Raw genomic sequence first — 12,350 nt, 5'->3', positions numbered from 1 at the left:
CACCAGGGAATTTTTTTTTTTTTGCATCGGGGGGGGGGGGGGGGGGGTAATAGCCAATAGCCTCTTCTACATGGAATTTACATGTGATGAGCGCTATCGGCTATGCATTTGTTTGGAAGCACGTTATGGCCGCGCTGATTTCCTTATTGCATTGGGTACTGGTCTAGCGCATCCAAGTGCACATAATAAACCTGTGTGTTTAGCTGGGTGCACTTTATTGTGCCCCTTAGTTGGCATAGGATGGAGAGGTGAAAGGTGGGCAAAAAATAAGGAGAGAGACCGGGCTGGCAGTTGGTGAGAGCAAGCAGGAGTGATAGGGATCTGACAAGTGGAGGAGAGAGAGCAAGCAGTGAGATGGGGGAGATGAGGAAAGACAGAGACCAGGAATGGAAGGCTGAGAAGTGGGGGCCAGTTAGATGGGATAACGGGGGGGGGGGGGGGGGGGTGTATGTGGAAAGGTGGTTGGGGCACTAAAGAAAGGGAGCTGGAGGCCTGGGAGTTAGGGAGAGTCAGAGAGAGAAGAGAGAGAAAGCTGGAAGTCTGGGAGGGGAAAGAGTCAGGGAAAATGAGCTGGGAAGAAGGATGGCTGAGAGCCAGCAATGAAAAGACAGAAGACTCAGGAGGGTCAATGAGGGAAGAGGTAGGGAAGTGGAAGGATTGAAATTAGAGAGATGGGGTGAGGGAGAAGAAAAAATTGAAGAAAGATTAGATGAGATTAAAGAAAGCTATCTGGGAGACAGGTGAGGGAGAGATGGATGAGGAAAGGAGAAAATGGAAAGGAGAGCCAGGAAACAAAGTCTGAAGGTAGACAAAATGAAAGCAGAGAAGAGATTGAAAAGAAAAAAACCACTTAAAACAACCAAGGTAGCAAGAAAAACACATTTTATACCCAGTTTTGATATTAGAGTAGGATCTTTTTAAGTAATTGATTATTTTATAGTCCAAGTGCAATTTATTTGTATCTTTGTAAATTCTGTAAGAATTTACAAATATTGCTGCTGTACTTTTATTGGCTCAATTTTCTGTAATGTAATGCAGTGTATGTGCCTAAAATACATCATATATTATTTTTTGTCAAATACCGTATTTTTGATGTAGGGAGAAGTGAAATGGGTAAGGTAGCCCACTTGTAATATTCCTTCCCTCATCCCCATGAAGTGAACATTGTAAACCTGGGTTGTCTTGCACTTCCTTCCCCTCTCACAGCTCCCTCTATTCCATGCCTGAGCTTTATACTGGCACCAGTTTGTTAGGAAGGGAGAAGATTACACCACAAAAAATATGCCTCCAGCTATTTCATTACTGCTGGCTCTGCCACACTAAGGCCACTTCCTGCTAGACTCAATTTGAATTCAACAGCATCAGGGTCTGGTGTGCGCGCGTGTGTGTGCGTGTGTGTGTGTGTGTGCGTGTGCGTGTGTGTGTGCGTGTGTGTGTGTGCGTGTGTGTGTGTGCATTTGGCAGTTAAATACCAATTGAAAAATATTCCCACATATTGCACTGAAAGGTAAATATAGTATTTGCTGTGAAACCTTTAATTTTTGTGACTCTTCCATGCAGTCTCTGCAGTTCAGGGAGACTCAGGCACGAGAGAGCCCCAGAACAGCTGATCGTGGCCGATGAAGACCTTCAGGCAGGGAGGCAGCAGTGTAGCTAAAATCACGAAGGGTGAGGCGACCTTGCAGTTCTTTTCTGCTGTCATTTTCTCCGTTGCTATGTAAGATAAGTGAGCATGGCACCGCCTTACTCGCCTTACTGTGTAATTTTCCCCCTAGTACAATCTGGCATTCTCTTTTGGTTGATATTAACTACCTTTAGTAAAATATTACACTTCTGTTATTTGAGGTGTTTGCTTTGCTAACATTAAGAAAATGTGAAATTGATGTCAGAGAAAACTAGAAGACAATGTATAGCATCGATCTAAATTCTCCTTCAACCTTGTGTTTGTCACATGCAACCTTGATCCGAAAACAAATTAAATGTAATCATGTTTTGTTCTTACCTATTCATTCTGTCTGGACCTGAGGAAGGGAATATTAGGCCCTGACAGCTAGTCAAGAAATGAATTTAGTCCAATGTAAAGATATCGCCTTACTTAACCTTTTTGTTTATTGCCCTTTATTCCTGTGCAATCAAAGGCACAGTAACTGGAAGGAGATTACAGTCACAAATTGCTCAACCTGACTGTCTTGTGGCTAAAACTGAGCTTGAAACCCTGGTGCACATTTTGGTTTTGGTGATGTGCAGCCTATATATTATAATACTCACTTTTTCTCTGCCCTAGACTTGTGAGAGGCTGCAGTATCTGCTTTGGCCACAAGGTGTCAGTATCTTCTATTACAGTAATCAGCAGTTTTTGTCTGTCTTGAACATGCATGTGTTCATGTAGGGTTGGACTGCAGGATGCACAGAGAATCTGGCTGTGGCTTTGCACTGACTCAGGCTGTAGGGTCAGGGCACCAGAGTGGGCCACATCAGAAGCAGGTGTGTCAGTAGCGTGTCACAGATACCCAGGTTGGCTGTGTCACCGAGGAGGCAGGCCTCCCAGTGGCAGCAGCATTGGAAGGACACATCAGGTGTGCCTTGCAGTGAGTGGTGGCAGTGATGGATTTGGTACTTGGGCAGTAGCGGTGGTGGTGAAGGCTACATTCTGCTTCAGGGGCTGTATAGAGCCATGGCCAATGTGCCACGGGGGGTAGTGGCAGGTGCCTTGAGAACTGCACAAGGTATGGGTGCTGGGCAGTAGGAGGAGGCATTGGAAGGGGCAAGAAAAGATTTGTGTGTTTGAGGAAATGCAAGTGAGAAGGTTGGCTGGGGGGATTGTCTAGGGATGAGAGAGTGGAGGGTTAGAGGGGATCCACTTGGTGAGGGGATATTGACAGAGAGAGTGTGTGTGTGTGTGTGTGTGTGTGTGGTTGTAAGAGAGAGAGAGAAAAAAAGAGATGGGCTTGGTATCAGGGATGTGTAAGTCATCAAGGGGAGTGTGTATTTCAGAGCATACCAGAGATGGATGGTGAGAGAGGATACCAGGGAAAGGATGAAGGGAGAGAAAGAGAACTGGCATCAAGTAGGGGAGAAGGGGTGAAGATATAAGGGGGAGCAGTACTGGAACTGAGAGAAGCGCACCTCCTCCCTACTTCCCGCTCCCTCCGCCAATCTTGATCCTCCCTCCCCTTCCAACCTGAATTCTCCCCTGAAGTTCTGATTCTATTTAAGTCTTTGGAGAAAGACTTTCTGGTTATTCTATATTTGCAGTATTGTTGTAATAAAAGATATTACTTTAACTACAAATGTTTTGTAGGTATCTATGTTAGTAATTTGTAATATCCTTTTCAGAAGAAACAGTTTTACTCTAACGATGTTTTTCATTGAATTTGTTGGCCTGCTCCCATCCAGCCAAGTGACCACCTGACTCCATGTCACAAAGGAAGACTGAGTCAGACCTGGTTTTTCAACTGTTGGTCCACAGAATTCTGGGATTTTCCATGGGAAAATAATTGAAACTAGAGTTGGAACCCAAGGAATGACTCCTCTGATCTTTATGATCTACTTCCCTTCTACATCCACCAACTCCATCCACACCCATTCCACCTAAGCAAAACCTCCAGCTCCCTCCTCCCCCCCTCCACTATAGGCTGCCAAAGAATCCCCATTATTGTCAACGAAGGACATCTAGGGCACTGATGGGCAGTTCCGGTCCAGTTTGCCATGGCCACATTAAATTAACAAATCTAGCTTCCAATTCAGTTATTCCACTATTGCAGGGTACAGAATAATTAAGCATTTCCAATTTCAGTAGTGTAAAATGATTTACAGTAGCGATTCTTAAACTGTGACTCTGGACCCATTACGGAAGTAATGATGAACAGGTGTGACTTTTAGAAAAGCCAACTATGCAAATATATTTCAAGAATGTTCATGTGGAAAATCCTGAAAGCCAGAACTCTTTGTGCTCAAAGACTGGAGTTTGCCACCTCTGCACTGGGAGGTCCTGGAAAATTTTGAGTAGGTCCCAAGGTAAAGTCTCCATTGTCGTCCTTCAGTCTGGAGATCAATAACTGAAAAGTAGAATGGCAAAACAACAGCATGTCTAGAATTTTAAACACACAGTGTCACATTTATAACACTGAAGCTGTGAAGAACACCACATTTTATCTTGTGGCGGGTGTTGTGATTTTGTTGCAACTCAAAATTCAAATTCTAATGGAATACGTTGAGAATTGCTGATTGCCAAGAGTACTGAACAAAAACATTTTTCTTCAGGGACATCTATAACACCTTTTAAACAATGTTTAAGACAAAGTCAACATATTAAATATAAAACAATAATGCAGATATTGTAAAAACTGTCATCCATTTAGAAATAAAATGTTGATGAGCTCATTATTATTGTTAATACGTTTGATATACTGCCTATCATAATTACATCTCTGAGTGGTATACGATATAAAATCATAATCATTCCTCACCCAAATACAAACCCCCATAGCATCATCATGTCTAATACCTAAAATACTATTCTAATCTCAAAGAGAAATAACTCAAAATCTCTGTTAACATAACTCACTATATAGCATCTTCCTTCAGGCTAACCTGACTTTATAATACTCATCTGAAAACAAAAAAACCTAAGCCAGATCACTTCATTCCAAAAGCATTTTCAAATAACCAAACCTTGAGGAGTTTATAAATTTAAGAAACTCCCCTTCTTGTTGAATAATTAAAGGAAACGTGTTGCACAGATTAGGTCCAGCATAGGAGAATGCCATCATATGTGTGGTAACAAGCCGAGCCTGAGAAGAAGCTTGATAGCACAAGTTAATAGTAAGCAAAAGGTATTACTGTCTGAAAGCATTTGAGGAAAGGGCTATATGTGACATAAATCCAGTTGACCTCGTCACTAAAACCATCATTATGGATAGGGGATAACTGGGCTTGTATCAGCAGACTCAGTTGAACAGGTTGAAGCAGAGCGTGGTATGATATTTTTTTTCTTTCAAATCTGAATTCTTTCAAACCAAGAAGGATCAGATTTACATGCTGCATTAAAGGTAGAAATTCAGTAAATTAATCACAAGCGTGGTTTGGATTTGGATAAAAACCACAAAAATGACAACCTTGTGCTCCTTTTTTGTTTCCTAACCTTCTGAGCAGCATTTTGAAGCAGTTTTCATGGGGGGAAGGTTGGATTGAGCAGATCTCAGAGTGCTGGGAGTGGGGACTCAGAACAACGTAGGAGAAAAGAAAGGTAAAGAGAGAGGACAATTAGCAACTTGTGTTTACTCCTACCTGGGGCTGGAATATTTCTAGAGGTCAGTCACCCTAAATCCAACAGTCATAGCACTATTTCTGCCAATCTGTCACTCTCCAAGAGCATTAAATCCATTCAAAATTGAAACAGAAAATCAGAAATAAAATTCTATAAAACATTCATATTGCTATATCATTTGTTAATGCCGTCTCATATTCAATGTGCACATTTACATGTTAAGGTATCCACAACATAGGCAAAGTGTGAACTGGCATTATTTCCCTGGTTCATCATCTTTAATCTAAAAGTTGGCAGGTGAAATGTGCCAGTTCTCTCCATTCAGCTTTCCTCCTTGTTTTGCTCCTTTTTTCTAGATCTTGACCATTCTTTTTTTTTATATATATCATCACCCCAGACTGCTCTGTTTTCCTGTCTCTTTTGCCTTCTGCCATGCCCTCCAGTAATAAATGAGTTGGTTTAGATGACCAGCAAAGCTTATTTTCCTTTTGACCAAATCTGGTCAGGTATCTCTCACCTCCCATCCTATCATGCAGCCTTTCATGTAAAATCAGATTCAGAAGGTATACATCCACAAAATAATTGTAATTTTTCTCATCGTAAAGAAACATTGACTAACGATTTCCTTTTTCTTTTGTGTTAAATCAGGCCCATGCTACAGTTTGGCACACTTACAATACCCACTTTCGCCCGGCTCAGAAGGGTTTGCTGTCTGTGACCTTGGGATCTCACTGGATTGAACCAGAGAAGGGAAAGATTACACCTGAGAATCTTGAGAAGTGTCAGCAGTCCATGGATGCAGTTCTAGGATGGTTTGCTAAACCCATACACGGGGATGGGGATTACCCTCAATCCCTGAAGGAAAAGTTCCACTCACTTTTACCCAAATTTTCAGATGCAGAAAAGAATTACATTAAAGGGACAGCAGACTTTTTTGCACTTTCCTTTGGTCCCAATAATTTTAAACCCCCAAACAGCATGCCCAAAATGGGACAACAAGTGTCCCTTCATTTGAGGGAAATATTGAATTGGATTAAAGTGGAGTACGACAGTCCCAGAATTCTGATTTCAGAGAACGGCTGGTTCACGAACAGTAACGTGAAAACAGAGGACACCACAATCATTTATCTGATGAAGAAATTCATTAATGAGATTTTGCAAGGTCTGTATAAGCAAATGCATATTCTTTTGATATTGGTATGTTGCTTTTTTTTTTTTAATTGAAATTTATCTTTATCCAAACATAATCATATTTGAAAGGAAAAACAGAAGTTATATTGCTGGAATAAAATTATACATTGAAATAGAAATAATAAGAAAACAAAGTTCCAACAGTCCCTGTTATGTTTTATAAGGTTTGGGTGGACCCTTGGACACTGTGGCAGCTGACCACACCCACGGGGGGAAGTCCCGTGAGGGGCCACAAGTCAGGCTCAGCTTTGGACACACAAACACAGATTTTATCTTTATTTAGACAGTTTGTGAAGCCACCAGAGGTGGCGGTAGTGAGTAGAAGATGGAGTCCGGCTGGGCTAGTATTCCTCAGGGTGCTAGAACAGCAGCTCCTCCGGTAGCAGTGCTGTAGTGTAAATAACTGAGAGAATGAGTACAAAAATCAGTCACAGAGTCCCCAGTATGGAGAAGCCCCGAGATAGGGAGAGCTGGCCCTTGAGGAGCGAGTACCAGATCCCTGGGAGCAGAGACTTGTTGGCAAGTACTCACGCAGCAGTTCCCAGTAGGAGATGGCACTGGCGCTGGAATGGAGGCAGGCCCTCGAGGAGCAAGTACCTGGTTCCAGGGAAACAGCTCTGAGGAGTAGATGGTAGAAGCACTCACAGATGGTATCTGTAGAGAATTCTTCCAAGTCTAGACGAGGAGATGGACATAGGCAACGAGTCAGGGAACATGGGCCCTCGAGGAGCGAGTACCGGTTCCTGATAGCGACCTGAAAGAAGCTGAGAGGCCCCCAAGGAGCGGGTACCCCGTTAGCAGAAAAGAGTCCAATAGCAGTTGGAGGCAGAGTAGCTGGGTACGGAGAGCGAATCCCATTCGTAGGATTACCCTTGCTAACTCAACAGCTAGCAAACGTTGTAGGCTTAAATATCTGGGCAGCGTGACGTCATCAAAGGGGGATGCCCCTGAGGTTCGCCCCATAGAGGAAATAAAAATGAGGGCCGCGCGGCGCCTGCACCCTAAGATACTTGAGGAGCATGGCGGGAGGCAGCGCCCAAGCCGGTCCGGGGACACCGGAGAGGACGGCGGGCAGATGCCGCGGCAGCCAGACGTCCACAGGGAGCAAGAGGAGTCGCAGAAAAAGAAAGGTAGGCGGAGTGAAGCTGTCGGGAGCGACGGTCGCAACAGTCCCCTCCTGGTAAATATATATATATAGGGGTGGGAAGAAAAAGGTCTATGGGCAAATAGACCAATTACAACTAAAAGAAAAGGAAAAAAAGACAGCATGCTAAATGAACTTCATCCAGTCATAAAATTTCATCTTAAGTAGAATGAGGAGGAGCGGTACTTATAGCCTGGATAAAGTCCCTCAGTTGTATAGGGTCAAAAACCCAAAATCTATTGGAATTCATTACCATGATACATTTACATGGATATCTGAGAATACAAGAAGCCCCCAAAGCTAATACACCAAGTCGCATAACAAGAAATTTTTTTCTACGCTCCTGAGTAGACCTAGCTAGATCAGGATTAATCCAGATCTTCTCCCCTTTAAATAATACGTAACGTTTACGAAAAAATAAATGGAGAATGTTATCCCTGTTATGCAAAAACACAAAAGAAACTAATAAAGTAGTTGTATTATGAGAAGGAAAAACCTGAGTTTTCAAGAAATTCAGCCAGATTTAAAGAAGTCTCTTGTGGTGTTTTATCCAGAGTTTTCTTGGTAGTTTGTAGGTAAAAGACTTTTTGAATAGGTGGATAAGCTGAATCTGGAATTTGCAAAACTTCTTTCAAGTAAAGCTTAAACATTCCAATTGGAAACAGTAATGGTACTTTGAGGAAAATTCAAAATACTAAATTTAAATTTTTTGAAGCATTCTCCAAACTTTCTAATTTACGTGATACCAGTGTAAATTCCACTATTTGTGTAGCTTGAAGTTCTTTGATCTCAGAAAAAGATGTTTCTAAAATGGAAATAGATCCTTCACATGTAGCCATCCGTTGCTCTTGATGCAGACATTTTGAATGAATGTCTAATGTTTATGGTGACCAAAGGTGACACAGACTTCTCAACTGAAGCCAAAACACCCCAAAAACTATCCAGAGTCACTTGAAGAGGTTTAATTAGAGCAGTTCTAACCTGAAGATTGTTGAAGGCATCTTGAATCTCCTGTGAGCTGGAAATCTTGTCGAGCTGAGAGGCTTGACCCGCTGGCAAAGCACCTGAAACTGCTCCATCAAACAAACCAGCTGCCTCCTGAGATGGTGGAACCTGCTTTTAAAACAGACAGCTGCGACCTCTCAGCTGCGGCAAGAGCACGAATGCCGCCAGAAAAAAATGGGAGGAGTGCCGTAAAAAAGCAAATGCGCCTGCGCCTCCACTCCTGCACGAGTGGCGAAATCAGAAGGACCCGGCGATGATCGAGTGACTGGGCTGAGCGAAACCTCCACAAACCATGGGCTGGCTGCCCCACCGGCCAAGTCGATGGTTGCCAACGAGGGTGAAGAAGAGGCAGCGAATTCAGGCAAGGATGGTGTGTCGCGTGGTTCCATCGGAGGGGTAAGATCTTATTACTCCTTTCTTCTTCCCCATAGCACCAAAAGAGAAAAAAACGAGTTAAACAAGAAATGTAAGGGGAAAGACTCTGGAGCTCAGAATTTGCACATCTGATCAGGACGCCATCTTCGGTATGGAGTAGTGGAAAATTCTTTTAAGATAAAATGTTTGCTTTTCTTAACCCTTTGAACCCATAGTCTCTGAATTCAGGGACGGCCTAATATCAATATCAACACCCATTATCCCGGTAAACCGGTATAATCACATACTGAATAACCAATACTAATATTAAAAATAGCACATTGACAAAAATTATTGGTTTTCCCGAGGAAATTAGGGTTGACGGGTTTATTGCCATAGGAACCTAGGGTTCAAAGGGTTAATATTTGACAAATTGTTACCCTCTAAACAAAACATTTTACAAGTTTCTTTTTAAATTATATTTATCTATCACTTAATCCCCTGTTTATGTCTAATTTGTGGTGCTACAATATTAAGAATGCCCATAGGAAAGGAAGATACCATACACTGAGTTTGCTTCCAATTAAACTCATAGGAGAGGGAAGGAGACTTCTTTTAAATGCATGTATATGATTTTAACTTATGAGGCTGGAGAGTTATCCCAAGGGGTGGATTTTATTTATGAATGATGGAAGATTATGCAGTACTATATAGTGTGTGGTCCATGGTGGCCTGTACATCACTAGTACCATATTTATTCTTGTCTCTTCGCATGTCAATATCAACTCAAATCTAATGCTGACGCAGTCTGATAAGCAGTCTTGTTCCAAACAGGGCAGGCAAACCTTCCTTGGACTTCTCCACATGTATTGTAGCTTCTTGAAGTACAAAGTCACAATTGCCAAGTCTCGCAGTCTCCTCATGGAATGCACATGAGCCTTCTTGAAGATGTCTTTTACATTACCAAGAAGCTACTATCCTCTGACACAGTACTGGTGAGCTATGATGAGAAGAAGCTGCTGATTCCCATGGGTTAAACTTCACTGTATAGAGGTGCTGTTCCCCTCTAAGCCACAAAATACCATATGGAATCAGGTCACCAGTTGCCTGTTTTTCACAGACCTTGTCATCTACTGAGAGAAATTGTGCACAAATTAATCCTAAAATATTATCATCATATTAGAAGTAAAACAATTGTACAAGTACATCTGTGTTAGTAGGGTAGAAATACAAACAGATCACAAGACACTGCTACACTATTAGGATGTGGTCAGAGCTGTTGCAAGAAGGGTGACTGCTCAAGAGTGCCAAGTCAGATGCAAGGTGGGCGGATGGGGAAGGGAAGGTTGCTTTGCTGTCCTTTTGAGACAGCCTCTGAGTCTGTGAGCACAAAAAGCAAAGGGAGCACTGTTTTGTCAGGAGACTGCTCTAGGCATGGTAGCCTGTGCTCATAACCCTGATGTATTGATAAGTTGAATAAATACTTCAGTTTTCACTGAAGAAAGGGATTGGAGAAAGACCACTGATGGTTGCCAAGGGTACATTATGGGAGTGGGGTAGCTACAGCACCATTTAAGGAAGAGAGCGTTTGTGTACAAATGGCAAAACTAAGAGTAGATAAAGCCAATGGGGCTGGATGGGATGCATCCCAGGATACTAAGTGAGCTCAACGAGGTTCCAGTGGGCCCTGTTCAAGAGACATTTTGGAGATAGGTATGGTTGCATGGGACTGGAGAAGGGCAGATGTGGTCCCTCTTCACAGAAGTGGTAACAAGGTGGAGAACGGAAACTTCAAACTGGTTAGCCTTCCCTCAGTGGTAGGAAAATTGATAAGAGACTCTGCTGAAGAAAAGAATAGTACCATAGTAACACAGAAAATGATGGCAGATAAAGACCAAAATGGCCCACCCAGTCTGCCCACTTGAGGTTCATCCTTCTTCAGTGAGATTGAGGGGTATGATGCCTGCCCATCAAGTGCCTTGATGTGCATCACTGATTCTGGCAAACTGGGGGTGCTGTAATATTTCGGTATAGTTTAATATGTTGCCGATCGGCAGTCTTGTTCTTCTCTCTGTGTAGATAAACTGTATGTTCTGCATTAAAATTATTTACTTCCCAAGAGAAGCATCCTTGAGTGTCTCAATAGTGTTACAGAACAGAGCATTTGTTTGTGATTTTTTTTTTTTTATCGATCTTGATTGTGACTGTCTGTGATGTCATAAATGTGCTCTTATTTTCCTGAACATCACAAAAGCAGCCAATCCATCATGTTGCAGTATTCATTCATTCATTCCTATTTGTAAAATGTTTCTGGTGTTGAGGAATTATCAGTGGTGGCAAGCAGGCCTCCTAATCCCACCCAAAACATGACTTGGCTCAGCCACAACATTTTTGAAAATTCATGAGAAGAGAAATGCCTGGTTCCATATGCTGCCTATGGAATACGCTTTGCCATTCCCATTTGGAATGTTCTTTTTTTTTTTTTTCCCATTAATTCATAAAGCTAAATTGTACTTTCCTTCTCCTGTGCAGCTATTAAATATGATGAGCTAGACGTGTTTGGCTACACAGCTTGGTCGCTGGTGGACGGCTTTGAATGGCAGGATGCCTACAACACCAGGCGGGGCTTATTTTATGTGGATTTCAACAGCCCGGAGAAAGAAAGGGTCCCCAAGTCATCAGCTCTGTTCTACCAACAAATCATAAAGGAGAACGGCTTTCCTCAGAAGGATCCTACCTCTGCAGTGCATGGCCATTTCCCCTGTGACTTCACCTGGGGCATCACAGACTCTGTTCTGAAGGTAAGTGGCAGGCAAGGAGCACTTTCTATATTCTTACGGTTTAGTACTTAGGCCAGGGATGGTCCTGGAAGGAGAATCAAAATGTGCAAATCATCCATAAGCTAGAGCTATTGTGTGGGAATGAATCTTATGGTTTCTCATGGTGGCAATAGCAGTATCACAGATTATAGAGACCAGTTAATATTGCACATGGACCAGGCAACAAAAAGGTGGGATTAGAAAATAAACTGATGATGAGAATAGTTCACTCTGTTGTCAGCTGCTGCGAAAATGGTCATCTTTACTCTCCATTTTGTATTCCCTTACATGAAATTGACACTAGAATGCGGAATTTTTGTAACATGCTTTATACTTATGCATAGAAATCCTTTTGGATAATAAAAAAATGCAGTTATTTAACCAGGGACCTGTGATTAATTCTGTGGGTATTGATTATATGCAGTTATATTCTTACAGTTCTGCGAGAGACCCTTGTACTTTAATGATGCCATAGTTGGTTTATTTAATAGTACCATTTTTTTGTTTGTTTTCATTGAGGTCAATATTCAAAAGGGTTGTCCAGCTGACTTTGTGAGTTAGCTGGACA

General features: G+C 42.3%; 1 protein-coding gene across 1 annotated transcript in view; it reads left to right on the top strand.

Annotated features, from left to right (window-relative positions):
- KLB (klotho beta) overlaps positions 1-12,350 on the top strand; it is a 50,939-nt gene that overhangs the window by 24,897 nt on the left and 13,692 nt on the right. The window contains 2 exon segments of the mRNA XM_029589317.1: positions 5,918-6,431; positions 11,496-11,764. Coding sequence (XP_029445177.1) covers positions 5,918-6,431; positions 11,496-11,764 — 783 coding nt within the window.

The sequence above is a fragment of the Rhinatrema bivittatum genome, chromosome 1 (genome assembly GCF_901001135.1).
Source record: "Rhinatrema bivittatum chromosome 1, aRhiBiv1.1, whole genome shotgun sequence".
Classification (NCBI taxonomy): Eukaryota; Metazoa; Chordata; class Amphibia; order Gymnophiona; family Rhinatrematidae; genus Rhinatrema; species Rhinatrema bivittatum.
The sequence above is the reverse complement of the archived record's forward strand: the minus strand, read 5'-3'. Positions and strand labels throughout refer to the sequence as shown.